This window comes from Oncorhynchus mykiss, chromosome 23 (genome assembly GCF_013265735.2).
Source record: "Oncorhynchus mykiss isolate Arlee chromosome 23, USDA_OmykA_1.1, whole genome shotgun sequence".
NCBI classification, from domain to species: domain Eukaryota; kingdom Metazoa; phylum Chordata; class Actinopteri; order Salmoniformes; family Salmonidae; genus Oncorhynchus; species Oncorhynchus mykiss.
Window position 1 is genome coordinate 57,589,321 of NC_048587.1, and position 26,801 is coordinate 57,616,121.

General features: G+C 42.9%; 1 protein-coding gene across 1 annotated transcript; it reads right to left on the reverse strand.

Moving 5' to 3' along the window:
* Nucleotides 1-680: 680 nt before the first annotated feature.
* On the reverse strand, nt 681-26,801 carry LOC110503041 (lutropin-choriogonadotropic hormone receptor-like). Its single transcript, XM_036960878.1, has 14 exons — nt 26,488-26,801; nt 26,133-26,204; nt 17,096-17,170; nt 16,174-16,248; nt 15,918-15,998; nt 15,502-15,579; nt 15,040-15,108; nt 14,411-14,485; nt 10,000-10,188; nt 9,848-9,910; nt 9,469-9,693; nt 8,407-8,518; nt 2,745-3,002; nt 681-2,427 (listed from the first exon to the last, which is right to left on the reverse strand). Exons 1-14 carry the CDS (start codon nt 26,703-26,705, stop codon nt 1,861-1,863), a joined length of 2,157 nt encoding a protein of 718 aa, XP_036816773.1. The 5' UTR covers nt 26,706-26,801; the 3' UTR covers nt 681-1,860.

Below are 26,801 nucleotides of genomic sequence, written 5' to 3' on the forward strand. Positions count from 1 at the left end.
CCAGTTAGTCGCCACTGACTTTTCTATAGTAAATGTTCCAGCACACACACCTCAAGGGCTGGGCTCATGTTGACATTAAGACACAGAAACACCGCTGTGACTGTCCATGCTGCTCTGTTTGGGACAATTTTCTGTTTTTGTAGAGTTTGGTTAGCGTAGCTAGCTACATTAGCTTATGAGGTGGATCTCACATTTCACTGTTAGTGGAACACACACTCATTGGAAGAAACTTGCAGTAAGGAGAAACTCAAGGAATACTACTGAAACTCAACAGACATTGGATATTATAGTTGGGCTGATTCTTGAATCCCATTATTGTGTCAGTAAAGGGAAAAGGTTATGGGAATTGGATGCTTTACATTATCTGTCCCAAATGCCACCGTATTCCCTGTATAGTGCACTATTGACTAGGGCCCTATACGGAATAGGTTGCCATTTGGGACAGCCTGTCTTTGCATACAGGTTCATGTGATCAAAAATATTAGCTGCTCAGCTTACTTAATTGAAAGCCAAACAGAAAGTTTAGCAAATAGCAGAAAGTCAATTTCCAATTAAATTGAGATTGAGTCAATTCTGGTTAAATTGTCTGTGCAACACACAGATTCTTGGGATAGAGCAGAGTCAATGGAGACATCAACTGGGTACAACACCAGGGAAACGCATCTCACACACAGAATTACAAAAATATAGTTTATTACAAGTTTCAATTAAACATAAGGGAAATGCACGTGTTGACATTACTATAAGCTACCAATGCATCAGACTTAAGGTAAATACAAACTGGCCTATAAAATGTACACATGCAAACTGACCTTCCCCTTTAAAATGTACACATATACAAACGGGCCTTCCCCTTTAAAATGTACACAAGGAAAAATACAGTATTAGCAATGAAAAGGTTGTGCTATAACTTGTTGGGCTCCAATCTGCCACATCAAGTTACAAACAATGCACTTTACTTTTTACATTATTACACTCAACAACAATACTCTAAAACACGTTCACGCCAAACCAGCATGGCAGCTTGGAGGCCGGCAGCAGCTCCTTCCCTGATATGGCCTGCCCAGAGAACTCCCATGTGCTTGTCTTTATTTTTATAATTGAACCTTTATTTAACAAGGCAAGTCAGTTAAGAACAAATGCTTATTTACAATGATGTCATTTACAATGACGGGAAAGGGGGATACCAGTTGTACAACTAAATGCATTCAACTGAAATGTGTCTTCCGCATTTAACCCACCCCCTCTGAATCAGAGAGGTGCGGGGGGCTGCCATAATCGACAAGGGAGGGGCACAGATGCTCAATCACCTTGTTACAGCAGAGATTAAGGCTATGGCCACATTGAGGCGTGGCTTCTGCAAGCCAGAAAAGCTCATAGAGGCAGGAGCCTCTCTTATTTCTGTAGTGTGAGGCAGCTTAATGTACAGTACAACCCTTGGACAGGACGCTAGCCTATCACAGGGCCTGAACGAGATGCATAAACAAGGATGAAGTTGTATATGACTTACATCATTGCCCGTTTTTTCTCATCAAAAGTTGAATTGAATGCTTTGTGTATTTTTGACAGACAATCTGTTGTCATTCATCTGGATAACGGATGACTCACATTGAAAAACCATTGGCTCAATCTGGAATTTTCAGGGTGTGTTCTCTGCCCAGGCGTTGCTGACGCATGCCAGATCTTACAATGTCTGGATAGGCATTTTACGTATTAGCTAACCACATATGTTACAGCGATCTGTCAGTTGACGACACTGTCAATGATGTGGCACGCAGCCATTGGTTGATGCAACGTCTGAGCAGGGCCACGCAACCAAAATCTCAATGTGGCTGTACCCTTAGTTCTGACTGACTGAGACTAGTCACACACTCCACCTCCCTTGCTGAGGAAGCATCCCTGCATCTTGATGTGGTAGGCATAGAACCTGAAAGAGTGAGCCTTTCTGGGGGATGTAGACCTACCCTTAGGCGGTATAGTGTGTGTTGCCAGGTTCTGTGCCCTGTAGAACTCCGCTCTGGCATGGCAACAACTACAGCGACTCAACAATAGACACAAATCCTTCCGAAATGCTCGAGTAAATATGGTGTAGAGGAAGGGGTTACAGAGGGAGTTGATTGGGTAGAAGAGGACGAGGAGGATCTTGGAGTGGGAGATGGTGATGAGGGGCATGTGGAGACCCGCCGAGATGGCAAAGAAGGAGATGGGTGCCATGCAGAGGAAGTCGGTGAAGATGAGGATGGCCATGCGCTTGGCGATCCTGGCGTCGCCGTGGCGGGTTGCTAGGTCGGGGTTGTGGATGGACATGTAGATACGTACGTAGCAGCAGCAGATGATGAAGAAGGCAGCGACGTTGAGGAGGAGGAGGGCTACAACATACACCTGAGAGGCTAGGGACTCGATGTCCATGGGCAGGCAGATCGACACCTGGAAGAAAATCAACTATAACTATATATAAAGTCCTTTTAACAACAGCAATTGTCATTGAGTTATTTTACAGCGAAAATAAAAAGGCTGAATTGTCATCTACTAAATAACACCATGGCTGTTGTGTGTAAATGTAATGTTTGTAAACCTGGGCCTGTATTCAAAAAGCAGCCGAGTAGGATAGGATCCGTTCCTCGTCCTGGACTAAAGAGCAATGGAGATTGAAAGGGCTTTATAGTCCAGGACGAGGCTTCATCTGTGTCCGGGAAACCGGCCCTTTGTAAATACGGGCCCTAAACGTAAAACATTCTGCTGACCTTAGTGTAGCTGCTGACCCCCAGGATGGGAAGCAGAGCGGCCAATAGGGAGAAACCCCACCCTCCAGCCATCATGATCACCACATGCCTCAGCCGCAGCCTCTTGTTGATGTGCATGGCGTTGGTGATGGTGTGCCACCGCTCTAACGTTATCATGGTCAGCGTGTAGACAGATAGCTCGCTGGCGAACACCGTCAAGAACCCCGCCACGCCACAGCCCCCGCCCGTCTGCCAGTCCGTAGCGTGATTATAGTACTCCTACAATACAGTACAACTGTATTATTGGTTATAGACTAGAACTCCTAGAATAAAATAAAACTATTATTGGTTATAGACTAGAACTCCTACAATACAACTGTATTATTGGTTATAGACTAGAACTCCAACAATAAAATACAACTGTATTATTGGTTATAGACTAGAACTCCTACCATAAAATAGGTTAGTGTCCAAATCGGAAAGAGTCATTACAGAAATACACTGAACTAAAATATAAACGCAACAATTTCAAAGACTTTACTGAGTTACAGGTCATATAAGGAAATCAATCAATTGAAATAAATGAATTGGGCCCTAATCTATGGAGTTCATGTGACTGGGAATACAGATATGCATCTGTTGGTCACAAATACCTTAAAAGTAGGGGCGTGGATCAGAAAACCAGTCAGTATCTGGTGTGACCACCATTTACCTCATGCAGCGCGACATATCTCCTTCACATTGAGTTGATCAGGCTGTAAAACAAGAAGCTCCCACGCTCAGGTCTGTTCAACGCTGGTCCGATCAATCTGATTCCACGCTTCAAGACTGCTTCCATCACATGGATTGGGATATGTTCCGCATTGCGTCCAACAACAACATTGACGAATACGCCGATTCGGTGAGCGAGTTCATTAGAAAGTGCATCGGCGATGTCGTACCCACAGCAACTATTAAAACATTCCCAAACCAGAAACCGTGGATTGATGGCAGCATTCGCGCGAAACTGAAAGCGTGAACCACTGCTTTTAACCAGGGCAAGGTGACCGGAAACATGACCGAATACAAACAGTGTAACTATTCCCTCCGCAAGGCAATCAAACAAGCTAAGCGTCAGTATAGAGACAAAGTAGAGTTGTAATTCAACGGATCAGACACAAGAGGTATGTGGCAGGGTCTACAGTCAATCACGGATTACAAAAAGAAAACCAGCCCCGTTGCGGACCAGGATGTCTTACTCCCAGACAGACTAAATGATTTCTTTGCTCACTTTGAGGACAATACAGTTCCATTGACACGGCCCGCTACCAAAACCTGCGAACTCTCCTTCACTGCAGCCGCCGTGAGTAAAACATTTAACCGTGTTAACCCTCGCAAGGCTGCAGGCCCAGACGGCATCCCTAGCTGCGTCCTCAGAGCATGTGCAGACCAGCTGGCTGGTGTGTTTACGGACATATTCAATCAATCCAAATCCCAGTCTGCTGTTCTCACATGCTTCAAGAGGGCCACCATTGTTCCTGTTCCCAAGAAAGCTAAGGTAACTGAGCTAAACGACCCTGGGTCTCGACCCCGCCCTGTGCAACTGGGTACTGGACTTCCTGACGGGCCGCCCCCAGGTGGTGAGGGTAGGCAACAACATCTCCACCCCGCTGATCCTCAACACTGAGGCCCCACAAGGGTGCGTTCTGAGCCCTCTCCTGTACTCCCTGTTCACCCACGACTGCGTGGCCATCAAGGTTGCGGACGACACTACAGTGGTAGGCTTGATTACCAACAACGACGAGACGGCCTACAGGGAGGAAGGTGAGGCCCTCGGAGTGTGGTGTCAGGAAAGTAACCTCACACTCAACGTCAACAAAACAAAGGAGATGATTGTGGACTTCAGGAAACAGCAGAGGGAGCACCCCCCTATCCACATCGATGGGACAGTAGCGGGGAGGGTAGTAAGTTTTAAGTTCCCGGCGTACACATCACGGACAAACTGAATTGGTCCACCCACACAGACAGCGTTGTGAAGAAGGCGCAGCAGCGCCTCTTCAACCTCAGGAGGCTGAAGAAATTTGGCTTGTCACCAATAGCACTCACAAACTTCTACAGATGCACAATCGAGAGCATCCTGTCGGGCTGTATCACCGCTTGGTATGGCAACTGCTCCGCCCACAACAGTAAGGCTTTCCAGAGGGTAGTGCACAACGCATCACCGGGGGCAAACTACCTGCCTTCCAGGACACCTACACCACCCGATGTCACAGGAAGGCCATAAAGATCATCAAGGACAACAACCACCCGAGCCACTGCCTGTTCACCCCGCTATCATCCAGAAGGTGAGGTCAGTACAGGTGCATCAAAGCAGGGACCGAGAGACTGAAAAACAGCTTCTATCTCAAGGCCATCAGACTGTTAAACAGCCACCACTAACATTGAGTGGCTGCTGCCAACATACTGACTCAACTCCAGCCACTTTAATAATGGGAATTGATGTAAAAAATGTATCACTAGCCACTTTAAACAATGCCACTTAATATAATGTTTACATACAATACATTACTCATCTCATATGTATATGTATATACTGTACTCTATCATCTACTGCATCTTGCCATCTTTATGTAATACATGTATCACTAGCCACTTTAAACTATGCCTGTAACGGCCGTTGTCGGTGGAAGAAGGTGAGGACCAATGCGCAGCGTTGTACGTGTTCATCTTTTTAATAAAGTAACTGAACACTGAATAACAAAACAACAACCGGAACAGTTCTGTCTGGTGTAGACACACAAAGACTGAAAACAAACACCCACACAACACAGGTGGAAAAAGGCTACCTAAGTATGATTCTCAATCAGAGACAACCAACAACACCTGCCTCTGATTGAGAACCATACCAGGCCAAACTCAAAAAACAACATAGAAAAACGAACATAGACAACCCACCCAACTCACGCCCTGACCATACTAAAACAAAGACCTAAATAAAAGAACTAAGGTCAGAACGTGACAATGCCACTTTTATATTTACATACCCTACATTACTCATCTCATATGTATATACTGTACTCGATACCATCTACTGCATCTTGCCTATGCCGTTCTGTACCATCATTCATTCATATATCTTTATGTACATATTCTTTATCCCTTTACACTTGTATGTATAAGGTAGTCGTTGTGGAATTGTTAGGTTAGATTACTCATTGATTATTACTGCATTGTCGGAACTAAAAGGTCAAGCATTTCGCTACACTCGCATTAACATCTGCTAACCATGTGTATGTGACAAATAAAATTGTATTTTGATTTGATTCAATGGCTGTGCAAAGTTGCTGGATATTGGTGGGAACTGGAACATGCTGTCATAAACATCAATCCAGAGCATCCCAAATATTGTCAATGAGTGACATGTCTGGTGGTGAGAATGCAGGCCATGGAAGAACTGGGAAATGTTTTTAGCTTCCAGGAATTGTGTACAGATCCTTGCTACATGGGCCGTGCATTATCATGTTGAAACATGGCGGCGGGTGAATGGCACGACAATGGGCCTCTGGATCTCGTCACGGTATCTCTGTGCATTCAAATTGCCATTGGTAAAATGCAATTAAATTGTGTTCGCTGTCCGTAGATTATGCCTGCCCATACCATAACCCCAACGGCACCATGGGGCACTCTGTTCACAACATTGATATCAGCAAACCGCCTGCCCACACGACACCATACACGCTTTCTGCCATTTGCCCAGTACAGCTGCAACCGTGAATCATCAGTGAAGAGCACACTTCTCTAGCGTGCCAGTGGCCATCAAAGGTGAGCATTTTCCCACTGAAGTCGGTTATGACGCCGAACTGCAGTCAGGTCAAGACCCTGGTGAGGACGATGAACACACAGATGAGCTTCCCTAAGACGGTTTCTGAGAGTTTGTGCAGAAATTCTTTGGTTATGCTAACCCACAGTTTCATCAGCTGTCTGGGTGGCTGGTCTCATGAAACACACTTTACATTTTGTGTATATATACACTGCTCAAAAAAATAAAGGGAACACTAAAATAACACATCCTAGATCTGAATGAATGAAATATTCTTATTAAATACTTTTTTCTTTACATAGTTGAATGTGCTGACAACAAAATCACACAAAAATGATCAATGGAAATCAAATGTATCAACCCATGGAGGTCTGGATTTGGAGTCACACTCAAAATTAAAGTGGAAAACCACACTACAGGCTGATCCAACTTTGATGTAATGTCCTTAAAACAAGTCAAAATGAGGCTCAGTAGTGTGTGTGGCCTCCACGTGCCTGTATGACCTCCCTACAACGCCTGGGCATACTCCTGATGAGGTGGCGGATGGTCTCTTGAGGGATCTCCTCCCAGACCTGGACTAAAGCATCTGCCAACTCCTGGACAGTCTGTGGTGCAACGTGGCGTTGGTGGATGGAGCGAGACATGATGTCCCAGATGTGATCAATTGGATTCAGGTCTGGGGAACGGGCGGGCCAGTCCACAGCATCAATGCCTTCCTCTTGCAGGAACTGCTGACACACTCCAGCCACATGAGGTCTAGCATTGTCTTGCATTAGGAGGAACCCAGGGCCAACCGCACCAGCATATGGTCTCACAAGGGGTCTGGGGATCTCATCTCGGTACCTAATGGCAGACAGGCTACCTCTGGCGAGCACATAGAGGGCTGTGCGGCCCGCCAAAGAAATGCCACCCCACACCATGACTGACCCACCGCCAAACCGGTCATGCTGGAGGATGTTGCAGGCAGCAGAACGTTCTCCACGGCGTCTCCAGACTGTCACGTCTGTCACATGTGCTCAGTGGCGAATTTGCCAATCTTGGTGTTCTCTGGCAAATGCCAAACGTCCTGCACAGTGTTGGGCTGTAAGCATAACCCCCACCTGTGGACGTCGGGCCCTCATACCACCCTCATGGAGTCTGTTTCTGACCGTTTGAGCAGACACGTGCACATTTGTGGCCTGCTGTAGGTCATTTTGCAGGGCTCTGGCAGTGCTCCTCCTGCTCCTCCTTGCACAAAGGCGGAGGTAGCGGTCCTGCTGCTGGGTTGTTGCCCTCCTACAGCCTCCTCCACGTCTCCTGATGTACTATCCTGTCTCCTGGTAGCACCTCCATGTTCTGGACACTACGCTGACAGACACAGCAAACCTTCTTGCCACATCTCTCATTGATGTACCATCCTGGATGAGCTGCACTACCTGAGCCACTTGTGTGGGTTGTCGACTTCGTCTCATGCTACCACTAGAGTGAAAGCACCGCCAGCATTCAAAAGTGACCAAAACATCAGCCAGGAAGCATAGGAACTGAGAAGTGGTCTATGGTCCCCACCTGCAGAACCACTCCTTTATTGGGGGTGTCTTGCTAATTGCCTATAATTTCCACCTGTTATGGAAATGTGCAATTTATTGTCAATCAGTGTTGCTTCCTAAGTGGACAGTTTGATTTCACAGAAGTGTGATTGACTTGGAGTTACATTGTGTTGTTTAAGTGTTCCCTTAATTTTTTTGAGCAGTGTATTTTTCTACAGTGTATAAACATTGGAAAGCAAGCATCACAGGGTCAGCCAGAGTGCATCCCCTCTGGAGCAATTTAGGAGTTGTGGTAAGTGGTGGTAGGTGGTTGAACTACCACTCCCAGTGGTAGGTGGTTGGACTACCACTACCGTACCTTGCGGGAGTGGTAGTCCATGGCTGCAATGAGGAGGAGGTAGAGCCCCATGCAGAGATCTGCGAAGGCCAGGTTACACATCAGGAACTGGGAGACATTAAGCTTCTGGTGACTGGTGAGGAGAATGATCAAAAATGTTAAAAAGATCAGCAATCACTTGAATATATTTAGCAATTGAAACATTGTTTTAATGATATTGTTTTAATGATTTTTTTCACCTTTATTTAACCATATTGCTTTAATTATATTTATCTTATTTAAGCAACATGTCTTAGTAAACCACACACTGTAATGTGGATAAGAGTTGAGCATGTTCTTTCCCATAGAATTAAAAATATTAAATTGATCCCTTACTAAGATGGCTGCCATTATCCTCACACTCTAAAACTATGTGGGTCTATGCCAGCCAGTCTTGTGTATTATACATCTCGATGTTCTCTCTCTCTACCTGGGTTGTGACTAGACGGAATACAACTTCAGCTTTTTTATTTATTTTTGCTTTTTGTAGCTATCACGGATCCCTCCAGAACTGTGTCATTACGTACACCTGGTCCCCATTTCCCTGATTGTAATTGGTTTCCATTAGGCTGTCGATTATTGTTCCAATGTCCGTTGTGCCTGTGAGTACCTGTGCCTTGTTGTTTTGGATTTCGTGCCGCTTGTATTGCGCAGATGAATACGGGTCTCGTCCCGTGTGGTATCATTGTTCGCTTGTGTATTTATTCGAGGTACTCTCAACTCTCACTCCTTTGTTTGGGTCTCAACCCCATGTTTTGTATACGTGTTTGTTTGGTCTTCGTCCCTGTGCCTTTACATGGCACGCGGTAATTTGGGTGAAATAAAAAAAACTATTACGCATTTCTGTGCCTGTCTCCCAATCCTTCACACGTGACAGTAGCAGGTTAGGAGATTATTTTAGCTAACCTTAAGCCTTTTCCTAACCTTAACCTAATTATACTAACCTGCTCCGTTCATTCAACTAACCTGCTGCGTAAGTTTTCCTAACTTGCTACTAAGTCACTTCCTGTCGTAGCTGTACACCACCTAGTCAAAACCCTTTACCTGGTGATCAGTACAATCAGCACAGTCATGTTCCCAGCCACAGCGAACACAGTAATGAGCCAGGTGACTGCACGGAGGAAGGAGTACCCCAGCAGGTCCTCACAGGGGTTGAAGGCATCAGGCTCTGGGGTGCACTGGAAGGGTCCAGGACACAGGCTCAGCTGCAGGTCTGGGTATTGGAAGTTGATGTCGTACAGGTCTGTTACATTGTCTGCTGATGGGTCCCTGTAGAAAAGGGGAAGACAACATTGAGCAGAGAATTTGAGACCAAAAAAAGAAAAGAAAATGTGCAATCAATGGTTAAAAAACAGCCTGTCAATAGAGACCGCTACATGTGTACAGAACCTTCCCCTGATACATGGTGCAATAATTGTCTTACATGATTTTATCGTCATCGCACAGCCTTCTGAGGTTCGGAGAGAGTGCAAGGATAACTTTTTCCCTTTGGATGGATAAGGAAAAAAACAGGAAGGTTATAGTAGACTCTTGAATGTCAAACTGTGTGTGTACCAATATGTGATGTGTACCTACCTGTGTTTGCGTCGCCAGGTGTGGAAGGCACAGCAGTGGCTGGGGTAAGTGACCTCTGCCACCTCTAGCTCTAGGAGGCTTTCCAGAGGGGGTAGAGTCTTCAGGTAAGGGGTAGAACGGGCAATCAGGACCTTCAAATGTCCCAAGCCTCGACGGGGGAGGGTGTGGAGAGCTGTGGAGGAGATGTCACTGGACAACAAACATACAGTAAACACCAGAGTGTTTTTTACAATAGAAACAATAGAAACTTAATTGTCTATAGTTATAGCAAACAACTGAAAATTGTCTTCTGTTCTCTTCACCCCCCCCCCCCCCCCCCCCCCCCCCGATAGCACCCATCACACAGTTGAGAGGAGCGTAGGGTCAAGCTGCAATGGATGAAAATAAATGAAAGCTCATCCTTTGTTCAAAAATAACTTTTTTGCCTTCATACAGATTACAACTTCTCATTTCCAACTAATTGGAAATGAAATTATCGCCGTTTCTTAAACAAGCCGTACAAAGCTGGTTACAATTTTAGTTTTATCCTAGCAGAAAAGATAGAACAAATATTACAACAAATGTTATGGTTAAATTCAGATATATTGATTAATATAAAAACATTCGATATGGATTTTTTTTTCAAAATGTATTTATATTTATTCATGATATTACAAATAGAAATGGAGGAGTTATGTCACATATGCAGTTATTGAAAATACATGGGACTATCTGCTCAATCCAAATTTACAACCAACTGATTGCAGCACTACCACAAAAATGGAGGAGGCAAGTGGAAAAGGGAGAAGGTAGGGAACTTGATATAAATTGGCTGAAAGGAACTGGCTCAAATAGAAAAATATACCATCTGAGGATAAACATGTTGACAGCTGCGCCATACAGGTCGCAAAATAAATGGGAGGAGATTTTCAATGTACCAATTCCATGGCATTATGAACTGGTACAAAAAACTACACTTGACTCAACAGAGTTTTTCAATTTAAAATATGATATAATATTCTTGCCACCAATAGAATGCTATATATATATGGGGCATACAACAATCTCAGCTCTGTAGATTTTGCTGTGAAGAGACAGAATCAACAGATAATGTATTCTGGTATTGCCCCTATGTAGCTTGTTTCTAGTCACAGGTTCAGGAATGGTTAAAAAATCACAACATGCACTTAAAATTAACCATACAATTAGCAGTGTTGGGCGATTTGGGAAGCCATAGTCAGTCAATAAATAATATAATAATACTCATAGGAAAGGTTTTCATCTTTAGCTCACAATCTGTGGATACTATGCGTTTAGAAAGGTTCAACATTTTTGTAAAACATCACAGCACAATTGAAAAATATATGGCACATGGAAACCAAACAAGGGAGGTCTATGGTGATAGGTGGGATTAAAGAGTTTGTTTGGTAATGTTATATATAAAAGTATCATGCAAAATGTGTATGTAAAATGTATAGGTAAATGTGTAGGTAAAATGTATAGGTAAAATGTATAGGCAAAATGTATAGGTAAAATGTATGTATGTGTAGCAAAATGAAAACATAAAAAAATCTGCAATGGATGGAGAGCATGTTGTGGGGGCTAGATCAAGGTCCCAACAGTAGGGGATTGTTGTTAGGATGTGAACCCAGCAGCACTCCAGTTGCCAGAGCAATATCCCCCTTTTTTCCCCCATGGTCCGGCCCGGGAATCCAACAGGCAAACAAGTCTAACTCCTTAGTCACTGGGCTACTTACCACCCCAGAGCTAACCCTAACCTTTCACCCTAACATACTTTAATTAGGGCTGCAATCCCATTAACGGGATGATAAGACAACAGCCAGTGAAAGTGCAGGGCGCCAAATTCAAAACAACAGAAATCTCATAATTCAAATTCCTCAAACATACATGTATTTTATACCATTTTAAAGGTAATCTTGTTGTTAATCCCACCACAGTGTCCGATTTCAAATATGCTTTACAGCGAAAGCACCACAAACGATTATGTTAGGTGACCACCAACTCACAGAAAAACACAGCCATTTTTCCAGCCAAAGAGAGGAGTCACAAAAAGCACAAATAGAGATAAAATTAATCACTAACCTTTGATGATCTTCATCAGATGACACTCATAGGACTTCATGTTACACAATACATGTATGTTTTGTTTGATAAAGTTCATATTTATATAAAAAAATATGAGTTTACATTGGCGCGTTACGTTCACTAGTTCCAAAAACATCCAGTGATTTTGCATAGCCACATCAATTCAACAGAAATACTCATCATAAATGTAGATGAACCGAGATATACCTCTCCTTATACCTCTCCTTAATGCAACCGCTGTGCCAGATTTGTTCGATAATGTCCAATATTTATGTCCAAGTAGCTACTTTTGTTAGGGCGTTTAGTACACAAATCCAAACGCTCGTGCAGGTCCATTCGAACATCGGCCGAAAAATTCAAAAGTTATATTACAGGTCGAAGAAACTTGTCAAACTAAGTGTAGAATCAATCTTTAGGGTGTTATCATATATCTTCAATAAAGTTCCAACCGGAGAATTCCTTTGTCTGTAGGAAAGCCATGGAACGCAGGTCGCTATCATGTGAATTGCGCGTGACCAGCCCATGGCTCTCTGCCAGACACCTGGCTCATTCAGCCTCACAACACAGTAGCTGCCTCATTCAAGTTTCTAAAGACGGTTGACATCTAGTGGAAGCCCTAGGAAGTGCAACTTCATCCATACCCCACTGTGAATTCAATAGGGGCTGGGTTGAAAATCGATCAACCTCAGATTTCTCACTTCCTGTTTGGATTTTTTCTCAGGTTTTCGCCTGCCATATGAGTTCGGTTATACTCACAGACATCATTCAAACAGTTTTAGAAACTTCAGAGTGTTTTCTATCCAATACTAATAATATTATGCATATATTAGCAACTGGGACTGAGGAGCAGGCCGTTTACTCTGGGCACCTTTCATCCAAGCTACTCAATACTGCCCCTGCAGCCATAAGAAGTTATTAACATTATTTTTTTTAAAGATATTAACAAAGTAAAGCAGGATGCAAAAAAACAACACTACTAGACTAGACAACATGCATACCATTACAATCTCATAAATACTGAGATAGACCTGGCCGACAAATCGTAGACTACAGCATAAACCTTGTATTGTTGAACATGGATGAATAATCATTATGCCTAAGAAATCCCTCCAATGCACCATAAACCACAAGTTCTCTATGATAAAAATGGATCAGTAGTCAGATGTTGTCTATGTAATATTTGTTAAATGTATAACTAATGTGTATGTTTGACATTGTTCGTTATAGGTAGTGAAACAGGAAATACTGGGGCTCTGTGGAGGTCAGTGTGGCAGGAAGGGTGTGAAACAGGAAATACTGGGGCTCTGTGGAGGTCAGTGTGGCAGGAAGGGTGTGAAACAGGATATACTGGGGCTCTGTGGAGGTCAGTGTGGCAGGAAAGATGTGAAACAGGAAATACTGGGGCTCTGTGGAGGTCAGTGTGGCAGGAAAGATGTGAAACAGGAAATACTGGGGCTCTGTGGAGGTCAGTGTGGCAGGAAAGATGTGAAACAGGAAATACTGGGGCTCTGTGGAGGTCAGTGTGGCAGGAAGGGTGTGAAACAGGATATACTGGGGCTCTGTGGAGGTCAGTGTGGCAGGAAAGATGTGAAACAGGAAATACTGGGGCTCTGTGGAGGTCAGTGTGGCAGGAAAGATGTGAAACAAGAAATACTGGGGCTCTGTGGAGGTCAGTGTGGCAGGAAGGGTGTGAAACAGGATATACTGGGGCTCTGTGGAGGTCAGTGTGGCAGGAAGGGTGTGAAACAGGATATACTGGGGCTCTGTGGAGGTCAGTGTGGCAGGAAGGGTGTGAAACAGGATATACTGGGGCTCTGTGGAGGTCAGTGTGGCAGGAAGGGTGTGAAACAGGATATACTGGGGCTCTGTGGAGGTCAGTGTGGCAGGAAAGATGTGAAACAGGAAATACTGGGGCTCTGTGGAGGTCAGTGTGGCAGGAAAGATGTGAAACAGGAAATACTGGGGCTCTGTGGAGGTCAGTGTGGCAGGAAGGATGTGAAACAGGAAATACTGGGGCTCTGTGGAGGTCAGTGTGGCAGGAAAGATGTGAAACAGGAAATACTGGGGCTCTGTGGAGGTCAGTGTGGCAGGAAGGGTGTGAAACAGGATATACTGGGGCTCTGTGGAGGTCAGTGTGGCAGGAAAGATGTGAAACAGGAAATACTGGGGCTCTGTGGAGGTCAGTGTGGCAGGAAGGGTGTGAAACAGGAAATATTGGGGCTCTGTGGAGGTCAGTGTGGGTAGAAGGACGTTTATATTACAGGAATGGACTATTATACTGAAGGTGAATTTTACATTATGGTTGTCAAAGGAAGTATTCACTTACAGCATAATTGGCCCTGAGGCCCCCTCAAAGGCATCTTCATGGATGTTCCTCAGATACCTGTTTCCTTTCAGAATCCTACACAAGAAAACAGTCAAAAACATGGGATGAAGTCATGTTTGTCTTCATCACAGATGAGCACAAGCCATGACAGTTATATCCTTGCAATAAATGAGTGAAATATGGGCGTTTTGCTTTTGGATTCTGATATTTGTCCCTTTTTTTGTTTTTTCTTCTCTAAAACCTATACTTTTCTATGGATGACCAACTGATCCTCATCTCAACTAACTAACTAACTTACTAAGCTTTGTTTGTTTAGACTCCTTGAAAGCGATTCTGGCGAGACCAAGACGCCGCTGACGCCTCAGCGTGGCAAGGGGGTAAAATAAACAACGGGGCACCCAATCAATGTTTTGTCTCACAAGACATTTATTTACTGGTACATTGAGTTTCTTTGATTAACCCAAGCCTTCGACACAACTCTGAAACAACAGCAAAACAGGCTTAGAAAAACTCACAACAGCAGCTCCTGCTGAGAGAGAGGATGTGTGTGTGTTTCCGGGACTTTGTTGTAACAACTGAAACTCAGCAGCAGCGGAGAGAAATGTTGATTGTTTGAGGGGAATACATACAGTTTATCCAGATTTGTTCCGTTGAAAGCGTGTGACCTGATTTCCTTGAATCCATTTTTTATAATTTTCCTGAAAGAAAAACATTTCTAAGCATTTCATTTGAATTGGTTGTCAATGTCAGCTTCGCCGATTACAATTGCTTACAGACATAGAACAGAAAAGGATTAAAAAACATAATTTACTAGTGCTGTCCTAAACCTGGACGCAATGACAATTATAATGGTTACTGCAACCAATTAGATGAGGTTAAATGAAATCAGCAGTGAAACGATTCTTAGGTTACATGAAACGCCTAGATGAGAGAATTCTCTAATCAATGATCTAAACACGTGCTGAGAAAATTAAAGCCCACAAAATGAGTCATTTGCTCAAGAAAGTATGGCTGTTTGGAGTATGGCTGTTTGGAGTATGGCTGTTTGGAGTATGGCTGAAAATAAGTCATAGTATTGTACTGATACTCACATGTAGACACTCTCCTCTGTGATACCTTGAAAGGCATTGGCAGGTATGCTGTCGAGATGCATGTTATCTCCCAGCTCACTGAACACAGAAACGAGGAGGAGAGGATAAGAGAGAAGAGGGGAGAGGAGAAGAGGAGAGGAGAGGTGAGTGAAGAGATGAGCAGAAAGAAGCAAAGAGTAGAGAAGAGAAACTAAATATCAGTGCCTGGCCACTGAACATGTCATGTCACAGACCAGGGTCAGTTCCTTTTCAGTGAGAAAAATTGGAATTGAAATTGCAGGGCAACACTGGGGTTGAGTGTATATTATCTTAAAATGGGTGAAGCTATATTACCATAACATATGATTTTAAAATATAAGGTAGACCAACATCAACTTGTAATCCAGTTTCAAGTGGGTCAAGTTCTGGATACGTACAGGAAGAAGTTATCCAGTATCACCAAAGAGGACATGGTGGAGAAGTCAGGAAAATGTATTATTCCTGTGTTACAGATACTCCTGGGAGAGAGGAGATGAAGAAAGAAACAGAGGTAAATATATATATATATATATATATATATATATATATATATATATATATATATATAAATTGAACATTGACAAACAGGTATTGTACCTGGAATTACAGTTGTATGGTAACTAACAATATACTGTACTTGTAATAAAGGCTTACAGGTATCTCAGCCTGGGCAGATCAGTGAAGGCCCCCTTCTCTATACTGATCAGATTTCTGATGTTCTGTATCTGTCTAAGGAATAACAGAAAACAGAACAATATTAACATTTATTTAAAAAAAGTTAACATTGATTTCCAATAGCCCAATCAAGTAACATATATTTTTACTCATGAGTGTACTTGTGACTCATACTTTTAAATGTTTTTGTTACAGTAATGTTATATCTAGGAATGAAGAGGATAAATTAAGTCAATTATATTCTGCATGCATTGTTGTGTTCAAGGCAGACTAATGGATTTAGATAACGGCTCATTCAAGGCAGACTAATGGATTTAGATAATGGCTCATTCAAGGCAGACTAATGGATTTAGATAATGGCTCATTCAAGGTAGACTATTAGATTTAGATAATGGCTCATACAAGGCAGACTAATGGATTTAGATAATGTCTCATTCAAGGTAGACTATTGGATTTAGATAATGGCTCATACAAGGCAGACTAATGGATTTAGATAATGTCTCATTCAAGGTAGACTATTAGATTTAGATAATGGCTCATACAAGGCAGACTAATGGATTTAGATAATGTCTCATTCAAGGTAGACTATTGATTTTAGATAATGGCTCATTCAATGCGGACTAATGGCTTTAGATAATGGCACATACAAGGCAGACTAATGGTTTAGATAATGGCTCATTCAAGGTTCAATGAACCACAAATCTTCACATTAACCAGTGTATTACAGTAACATCAAAACTTATCAGGGTAGGAGACAACACAGTCTAATCCATGGCCTCCAATGGAACAAAACGTTATCTCACCAACTGAAACCTTGACAATTTTGAGATGAAAGTTCTGTAATTGGTGTGTGTGTGTGCGTGTGTGTGTGCGTGCGTGCGTGCGTGCGTGAGACACTTACATCTCAGCCAAGCTGTGGAGAGAGAGGAATGCATGGTTTCTTATGTTCCTGATGCAGTCACTCTGAGAGATCTCACTGTGGCAGAAAAATACACAGCATAATGTACATTCCCATTCTAAAGGAATATCCGTTAATCATCGAATAGAGATTATGCAGAGCGTAGACTGCAAATGGAAGAGTGAAATAATACGTATTGTGATGAGGTCAAGGTGACTAGGCTCAGAGAGGAAGAGAAGCGTTATGACACTTCTTTAAAAAACAAAGAAATGCAGTGAGGAAGGCTCTAGTGACATGCCCTTGACTGTTTCCTGTCTTCCTGATGATGCCCTTGCTACCCTCCAACCCATCCCCCATCCCAAACCAACCTCCCACACCCCCTCAACCCCCTTCTTCTAGTGTTAATTATACCTTTTTATAAACCTCCATACGTTTGACCTTTCCAAGCCACCGTACCGCCGACTGATCTGTAATTAACCAACACTTTCCATTTAGATAGCCATTTAGATTCCATTTTAAACCAGAGAATAATTAAACCTAGCGACCCACTATGCTTATATTTTCACTCAGCCCTGTGTGTGTTGTGTGTGTATGTACCTTCCCTCTTAACTTGTTGTATACCTTCTTAATTAGCATTACTTTTGGAGAACGATTAAAAAGCCATTTCAGAGCATCATCATCCTTGGAGGAAAGTGAGTGAGTCAAGCCAATGTGAGTCATTCATGACAAGACCATCTGAACTCCGCAATAGCAAACTGGCCAGTGTGACCTAGGACTAGATTCAATCAGATTGACATAGCAGTTATTTTGGAGGTGTCCGAGGTGGAACTGTGTTAGAGCTGTCAAATCCACAAGCGGTCCGTTACGTTACCTGATCGCGGACACTGCCATTGGATGCAACAAAACATGCATTAGCCTAACATCAATGGGTTGACATTGGAGTCATTATTTCTATAATTTATAGAGACTACACTTTCTAGTGACTTCTAACGTGGTAGGAAAATAAGGAAGGGAGTGGTTGTGACTTCTAATATGCTAGGGATGATAAGGAAGGGAGTGGTTGTGATGTCTAATATGCTAGGGATGATAAGGAAGGGAGTGGTTGTGATGTCTAATATGCTAGGGATGATAAGGAAGGGAGTGGTTGTGACTTCTAATATGCCAGGGATGATAAGGAAGGGGGTGGTTGTGACTTCTAACGCAGTAGGATAATAAGGAAGGGAGTGGTTGTGACTTCTAACGCAGTAGGATAACAAGGAAGGGAGTGGTTGTGACTTCTAACACAGTAGGATGACAAGGGAGTGGTTGTGACTTCTAACGCAGTAGGATAATAAGGAAGGGAGTGGTTGTGACTTCTAACGCAGTAGGATGATAAGGAAGGGAGTGGTTGTGACTTCTAACGCAGTAGGATAACAAGGAAGGGAGTGGTTGTGACTTCTAATATGGTAGGGATGACAAGGAAGGGAGTGGTTGTGATGTCTAATATGCTAGGGATGATAAGGAAGGGAGTGGGTTGTGACTTCTAACGCAGTAGGATAATAAGGAAGGGAGTGGTTGTGACTTCTAACGCAGTAGGATAATAAGGAAGGGAGTGGTTGTGACCTCTAACGTAGTAGGATGACAAGGAAGGGAGTGGTTGTGACTTCTAACGCAGTAGGATAATAAGGAAGGGAGTGGGTTGTGACTACTAACGCAGTAGGATAATAAGGAAGGGAGTGGTTGTGTCTTCTAATATGGTAGGGATGACAAGGAAGGGGGTGGGTTGTGACTTCTAATATGCTAGGGATGATAAGGAAGGGAGTGGGTTGTGACTTCTAATATGCTAGGGATGACAAGGAAGGGAGTGGGGTGTGATGTCTAATATGCTAGGGATGATAAGGAAGGGAGTGGTTGTGACTTCTAACGCAGTAGGATAATAAGGAAGGGAGTGGTTGTGACTTCTAATATGGTAGGGATGACAAGGAAGGGAGTGGTTGTGATGTCTAATATGCTAGGGATGATAAGGAAGGGGGTGGGTTGTGACTTCTAATATGCTAGGGATGATAAGGAAGGGAGTGGGGTGTGATGTCTAATATGCTAGGGATGATAAGGAAGGGAGTGGTTGTGACTTCTAACGCAGTAGGATAATAAGGAAGGGAGTGGTTGTGACTTCTAATATGGTAGGGATGACAAGGAAGGGAGTGGTTGTGATGTCTAATATGCTAGGGATGATAAGGAAGGGAGTGGTTTTGACGTCTAATATGCTAGGGATGACAAGGAAGGGAGTGGGTTGTGACTTCTAACGCAGTAGGATAATAAGGAAGGGAGTGGTTGTGACTTCTAACGCAGTAGGATAATAAGGAAGGGAGTGGGTTGTGACTTCTAATATGGTAGGGATGACAAGGAAGGGAGTGGTTGTGACTTCTAACGCAGTAGGATAATAAGGAAGGGAGTGGTTGTGACTTCTAACGCAGTAGGATAACAAGGAAGGGAGTGGTTGTGACTTCTAACACAGTAGGATGACAAGGGAGTGGTTGTGACTTCTAACGCAGTAGGATAATAAGGAAGGGAGTGGTTGTGACTTCTAACGCAGTAGGATGATAAGGAAGGGAGTGGTTGTGACTTCTAACGCAGTAGGATAACAAGGAAGGGAGTGGTTGTGACTTCTAATATGGTAGGGATGACAAGGAAGGGAGTGGTTGTGATGTCTAATATGCTAGGGATGATAAGGAAGGGAGTGGGTTGTGACTTCTAACGCAGTAGGATAATAAGGAAGGGAGTGGTTGTGACTTCTAACGCAGTAGGATAATAAGGAAGGGAGTGGTTGTGACCTCTAACGTAGTAGGATGACAAGGAAGGGAGTGGTTGTGACTTCTAACGCAGTAGGATAATAAGGAAGGGAGTGGGTTGTGACTACTAACGCAGTAGGATAATAAGGAAGGGAGTGGTTGTGTCTTCTAATATGGTAGGGATGACAAGGAAGGGGGTGGGTTGTGACTTCTAATATGCTAGGGATGATAAGGAAGGGAGTGGGTTGTGACTTCTAATATGCTAGGGATGACAAGGAAGGGAGTGGGGTGTGATGTCTAATATGCTAGGGATGATAAGGAAGGGAGTGGTTGTGACTTCTAACGCAGTAGGATAATAAGGAAGGGAGTGGTTGTGACTTCTAATATGGTAGGGATGACAAGGAAGGGAGTGGTTGTGATGTCTAATATGCTAGGGATGATAAGGAAGGGGGTGGGTTGTGACTTCTAATATGCTAGGGATGATAAGGAAGGGAGTGGGGTGTGATGTCTAATATGCTAGGGATGATAAGGAAGGGAGTGGTTGTGACTTCTAACGCAGTAGGATAATAAGGAAGGGAGTGGTTGTGACTTCTAATATGGTAGGGATGACAAGGAAGGGAGTGGTTGTGATGTCTAATATGCTAGGGATGATAAGGAAGGGAGTGGTTTTGACGTCTAATATGCTAGGGATGACAAGGAAGGGAGTGGGTTGTGACTTCTAACGCAGTAGGATAATAAGGAAGGGAGTGGTTGTGACTTCTAACGCAGTAGGATAATAAGGAAGGGAGTGGGTTGTGACTTCTAATATGGTAGGGATGACAAGGAAGGGAGTGGTTGTGACTTCTAACGCAGTAGGATAATAATGAAGGGAGTGGTTGTGACTTCTAACGCAGTAGGATAATAAGGAAGGGAGTGGGTTGTGACTTCTAATATGGTAGGGATGACAAGGAAGGGAGTGGTTGTGACTTCTAACGCAGTAGGATGATAAGGAAGGGAGTGGTTGTGACTTCTAACGCAGTAGGATAACAAGGAAGGGAGTGGTTGTGATGTCTAATATGGTAGGGATGACAAGGAAGGGAGTGGTTGTGATGTCTAATATGCTAGGGATGATAAGGAAGGGAGTGGTTGTGACGTCTAATATGCTAGGGATGACAAGGAAGGGAGTGGGTTGTGACTTCTAACGCAGTAGGATAATAAGGAAGGGAGTGGTTGTGACTTCTAACGCAGTAGGATAATAAGGAAGGGAGTGGTTGTGACTTCTAACGTAGTAGGATTATAAGGAAGGGAGTGGTTGTGACTTCTAACGCAGTAGGATAATAAGGAAGGGAGTGGTTGTGACTTCTAACGCAGGATAATAAGGAAGGGAGTGGGTTGTGACTTCTAATATGGTAGGGATGACAAGGAAGGGAGTGGTTGTGACTTCTAACGCAGTAGGATAATAAGGAAGGGAGTGGGTTGTGACTTCTAACGCAGTAGGATAACAAGGAAGGGAGTTGTTGTGTCTTCTAATATGGTAGGGATGACAAGGAAGGGGGTGGGTTGTGATGTCTAATATGCTAGGGATGACAAGGAAGGGAGTGAGTTGTGATGTCTAATATGCTAGGGATGATAAGGAAGGGAGTGGTTGTGACTTCTAATATGCTAGGGATGACAAGGAAGGGAGTGGTTGTGACTTCTAATATGCTAGGGATGACAAGGAAGGGAGTGGTTGTGATGTCTAATATGCTAGGGATGATAAGGAACGGAGAGGTTGTGACTTCTAACGCAGTAGGATAATAAGGAAGGGAGTGGTTGTGAGGGGGAAGTGGCGTTGTAGTGCCCTCTTCACAAATGTGTTGGTGAGTTTGGACCATGATAGATCATTAGTGATGTGGAAACTGAGGAACTTAAAGCTCTCGACCCGCTCTCGACTCAGCCCCGTTGATATGAATAGGGGTGTGCCCTCCGTTTCCTGTAGTTCATGATCAACTCCTTTGTCTTGCTGACGTTGATGGAGAGGTTGTTGTCCTACCAGCTCTCACAGTCTCACATCAGAATTAGACATTCATACATTTTTCTCAAACGTCAATGTCTAAGTAATTCCAAACGTCAAAAATGTAAGTGTTTAAGGTTAGGTTTAGGCATTAACTACACATTTTTAAGGTCAGGTTTAAATAAGGCATTAACTCCAAATTCTTCAATTAAGGCATTAACTCCAAATGGTTAAGATAAGGGTTAAGGTTTGGGATAGGCTTAAAACAAATATTTTAAAAACAACTTTCTATCACTTGATTCAAACTTACGCCCATCCGCCATTCCCGTCCACAACGTCAAAACCGAAATCTACTTGAAGGAAACAGCGCTCACTGTTAACCCTAGTGGCCAGCTTCCACTATGGTGTTGAACACTGAGCCGTAGTCAATGAATAGCATTCTCACATACTGTAGGTGTTCCTTTTGTCCAGATGGGAAAGGGCAGTGAGGAAGACAGTGAGGAAGACATGTTCTTGTTATGACTGTGGAATGTTGTTGTCTCTCTTATCTAGCTACCTTAAAGATAACGTAAGTCAAATCACAGTCTAGCAGATTCATTAATTACCAACAACAGCTGCAAATTCCAATAAAACTATATCACATTTGAAGTTCACTTTCCTTGCTTTGTCTAACAACACTGTCATGAATCTAGCAAATAAGTTTTGTTGGTCAGAATGCAGCATTTATTTAGTTTCACAGCAAAAACATTTGTTAGCACATTTCTCAGACTGGCTTTAGTCACAGAGGGAGCAGGCCTCCCCAGGCAAGTATCGGGGGGAGACAATGTGTTCATAGCACGACAAATTCCCATCATTTGTGAATCTGTTTGGACCGAACAGCTAGCGTGACAGCTAAAACGTCTTTGAAAAAATACGATTTTAGCTAATTGGGAGAAGCATCTAACAAAATAACGACATTATGGCATTCACTACATATAAACGAATAAAATAGAATAGAAATTTGGGTGCATTTGTCGAAAAACTTTAACTTACTCAACCTTTAAGATGAATGCACTAACTGTAAGTTGTTCTGGATAAGAGTGTCTACTAAATGATTAAAATGTTAATAGTAAATTCACATTCGCAGCTTTAGTTCAGTGTGCTAACAGTCTTGTATCACACAAGAAACCAGGTTTTGATACCCAATCAGTCACATTATGAGACTTTATTGTGTGTCTATGAGATTCAAAAACAAAAGTGATTAATGAAATTCATAGTGAAAACTTCAATGGTAAATGGCTGTGCGATTCTATTTCTATCCACACAATGCTTCATATTCAGACCAAGACCCTCTATGCATATTAACTTTGTGTGTTTAAGTTAACACCTATACAAATACACTACTGACATATAAGGCAAAACACACAACATCTTACCAGATATTAATGAGATACAAATAATCATATTATGCAGTACAAGATTCTTATTCACTTTTCATGATTATCTTCCAAAGGGGTTGGCTTGTGAAAAACTAGAATGGGTTTCTGTAGCATGAGGCAGCTTGATGTACAAGTAAACCCCCTGGACAGGATGTTAGTCTATCACAGAGCTTTAACCCCAATCTATCTTCTTAATGGGGCGACAGGGTAGCCTAGTGGTTGGACTAGTAACCGGAAGGTTGCAAGTTCAAACCCCCGAGCTGACAAGGTACAAATCTGTCGTTCTGCCCCTGAACAAGGCAGTTAACCCACTGTTCCTAGACCAGTTAACCCACTGTTCCCCGGCTGTCATTGAAAATAATAATTTATTCGTAACTGACTTGCCTGGTTAAATAAAGGAGACGCTTTGGGTCCCGTTTTTACAATCTTTGGTATGACGCAGCAGGGGATTGAACTAGCAACCTTCCAGTTAACACTCTTACAGGGGATTGAACTAGCAACCTTCCAGTTAACACTCTTACAGGGGATTGAACTAGCAACCTTCCAGTTAACACTCTTACAGGGGATTGAACTAGCAACCTTCCAGTTAACACTTTTACAGGGGATTGAACTAGCAACGTTCCAGTTAACACTTTTACAGGGGATTGAACTAGCAACCTTCCAGTTAACACTCTTACAGGGGATTGAACTAGCAACGTTCCAGTTAACACTTTTACAGGGGATTGAACTAGCAACCTTCCAGTTAACACTCTTACAGGGGATTGAACTAGCAACGTTCCAGTTAACACTTTTACAGGGGATTGAACTAGCAACCTTCCAGTTAACACTCTTACAGGGGATTGAACTAGCAACCTTCCAGTTAACACTTTTACAGGGGATTGAACTAGCAACGTTCCAGTTAACACTTTTACAGGGGATTGAACTAGCAACCTTCCAGTTAACACTCTTACAGGGGATTGAACTAGCAACCTTCCAGTTAACACTCTTACCACAAGGCCACCGAGTTGGTTCACCAACCATGCTTAGCATTATTTCCCATATAGTAACCAACAATTTGTTGATATGAATTGACATGCTTTTTATCTCCTAAATAGCGGGTGAAAAGTAATAATACATCACAAATGAAAGAACGCCAAACTACTTTCTCTAAAAGGACGTGTGTTGCTAACTCTTCCAAAGCTACCCATTCAAAGTGGACATCTCCTTTCCTCTTCTTAACATGCATTTAGAGTCATTTTTCATACAATATCACACTTTTCACAACAGCTACCAGCAGTATGTGTTCCGCAACACAAATAAAATAAGTATATAAATGTGCACAAGTCGAGTTTAAACAGACCTATTACAGTGAAAAGGCAACCCCAGAGTTAAACAGAAAACAAGTAACGTCACTAGGGCTAATAATGGCACTCTGACGATATACAGTTGAAGTCTGAAGTTTAAATACACCTAGGTTGGAGTCATTAAAACTCGTCCTTCAACTACTCCACAAATGTCCACTCCACAGTCACGGCTTTAGACGCTTCTGATAGGCTAATTGACATCATTTGAGTCAATTGGAGGTGTACCTGTGGATGTATTTCAAGGCCTACCTTCAAACTCAGTGCCTCTTTGCTTGACGTAATGGGAAAATCAAAAGATCAGAAATCAGCCAAGACCTCAGAAAAAGAAATTGTAGAACTCCACAAGTCTGATTCATCCTTGGGAGCAATTTCCAAACGCCTGAAGGTACCACGTTCATCTGTACAAACAATAGTACGCAAGTATTATCACCATGGGACCAGGCAGCCGTCATACCGCTCAGGAAGGAGACGCGTTCTGTCTCCTAGACATGAACGTACTTTGGTGCGAAAAGTGCAAATCAATCCCAGAACAACAGCAAACGACCTTGTGAAGATGCTGGAGGAAACAGGTACAAAAGTATCTAGATCCACAGTAAAATTAGTCCTACATCGACATAACCTGAAAGGCCGCTCAGCAAGAAGCCACAGCCCCAAAACCGCCTTAAAAAAAGCCAGATTACAGTTTGCAACAAATATCGTACTTTTTGAAGAAATGTCCTCTGGTCTGATGGAACAAAAATAGAACTATTTGGCCAGAATGACCATCATTATGTTTGGAGGAAAAGGGGGAGGCTTGCAAGCCGAAGAACACTATCCCAACCGTGAAGCACGGGGGTGGCAGCATCATGTTGTGGGGGTGTTTTGCTGCAGGAAGGACTGGTGCACTTCACAAAATAGATGGCATCATGAGGAGGGAGATATTTTGAAGCAACATCTCAAGACATCAGTCAGAAAGGTAAAGCTTGGTTGCAAATGGGTCTTCCAAATGGACAATGACCCCCAAGCATACTTCCAAAGTTGTGGCAAAATGGCTTAAGGACAACAAAGTCAAGGTATTGATGTGGCCATCACAAAGCCCTGGCCTCAATCCAATAGAACATTTGTGGGCAGAAATGAAAAAGCGTGTGTGAGCAAGGAGGCCTACAAACCTGACTCAGTTACACCAGCTCTGTCAGGAGGAATGGGCCAAAATGGGCTTTGGGCTACCCGAAACGTTTGGCCCAAGTTAAAGAATTTAAAGGCAATGCTGCCAAATACTAATTGAGTGTATGTAAACTTCTGACCCACTGGGAATGTGATGAAAGAAATAAAAGCTGAAATAAATAATTATCTCTATGGTTATTCTGACATTTCACATTCTTAAAATAAAGTGGGGATCCTAACTGACATAAGACAGGGAATTTTTACTTGAAAATGTCAGGAATTGTGAAAAACTGAGTTTAAATGTATTTGGCTGTGTATGTAAACTTCGGACTTCAACTGTATGTCATGGGTGAAAATGGCTTAATAAATACATGTAATTGATTGATTGAAACTCACATTCTGGACACGTTGATCAGTCCCCTGAAGGCATTGCTTGAAACTTCTGTCAATGGCAGATGAATTAGTCTTCTAGAAATAATTCACAAAGAAAACACTTGTTTAAAACGTAAGGTATTATGATGAAGGCAAAGCACACCATTAGGTACTGTACTGATGCCCTCACTGTAAATATGAATTTGTTTCTTAATCGACTGGTTGAATTGAAAGGTTAAATTCAAAAAACAAATAATAAATAATCAGCTCGACAAACGTTTTAACATTTTAACAAGCACTGTATACATATTGACGCTATAATTTCAAAATATCTGCACAATTCCTCCTCAAAAACTGAATAGAATTGTAGGCTACTTACACGTTTCGAATAAACGAAGGAGCGACTCCGGACCTTAGTTGCGTTTCCCTCGTGCAGCTGAGTTTCTCTCCCGTTTCTCTCCCGTTTGTGGTACATGTATCGCTCTTCATTGAACATTCGCAAATGGAAGGACAAGTAAAAGTCCAACAGGAGCGCACATTCAGGACACCGGACAGCGCGAGAAGAACCCACACCGTCCGCGGGGCTGGTGCCATCATGGAAGTCTATGCTACCTGGGCGCTTTGTCAACCGCTCCCCCCTTCCCCCAACTGTGACTTTCTCCAGAGAAAACCAATAAAACCGTCTTCAGGCAC

Excerpts from the sequence above, each read along its gene's own strand:
- LOC110503041 (XM_036960878.1), bottom strand. The coding sequence starts at position 26,705 with ATGATGGCACCAGCCCCGCGGACGGTGTGGGTTCTTCTCGCGCTGTCC. Across the intron at positions 15,580-15,917 it reads ATACTGGATAACTTCTTCCT|TGAGCTGGGAGATAACATGC; the intron begins GTACGTATCCAG and ends TTCTGTGTTCAG. Across the intron at positions 9,694-9,847 it reads TGCGATGACGATAAAATCAT|GGACCCATCAGCAGACAATG; the intron begins GTAAGACAATTA and ends CCTTTTCTACAG.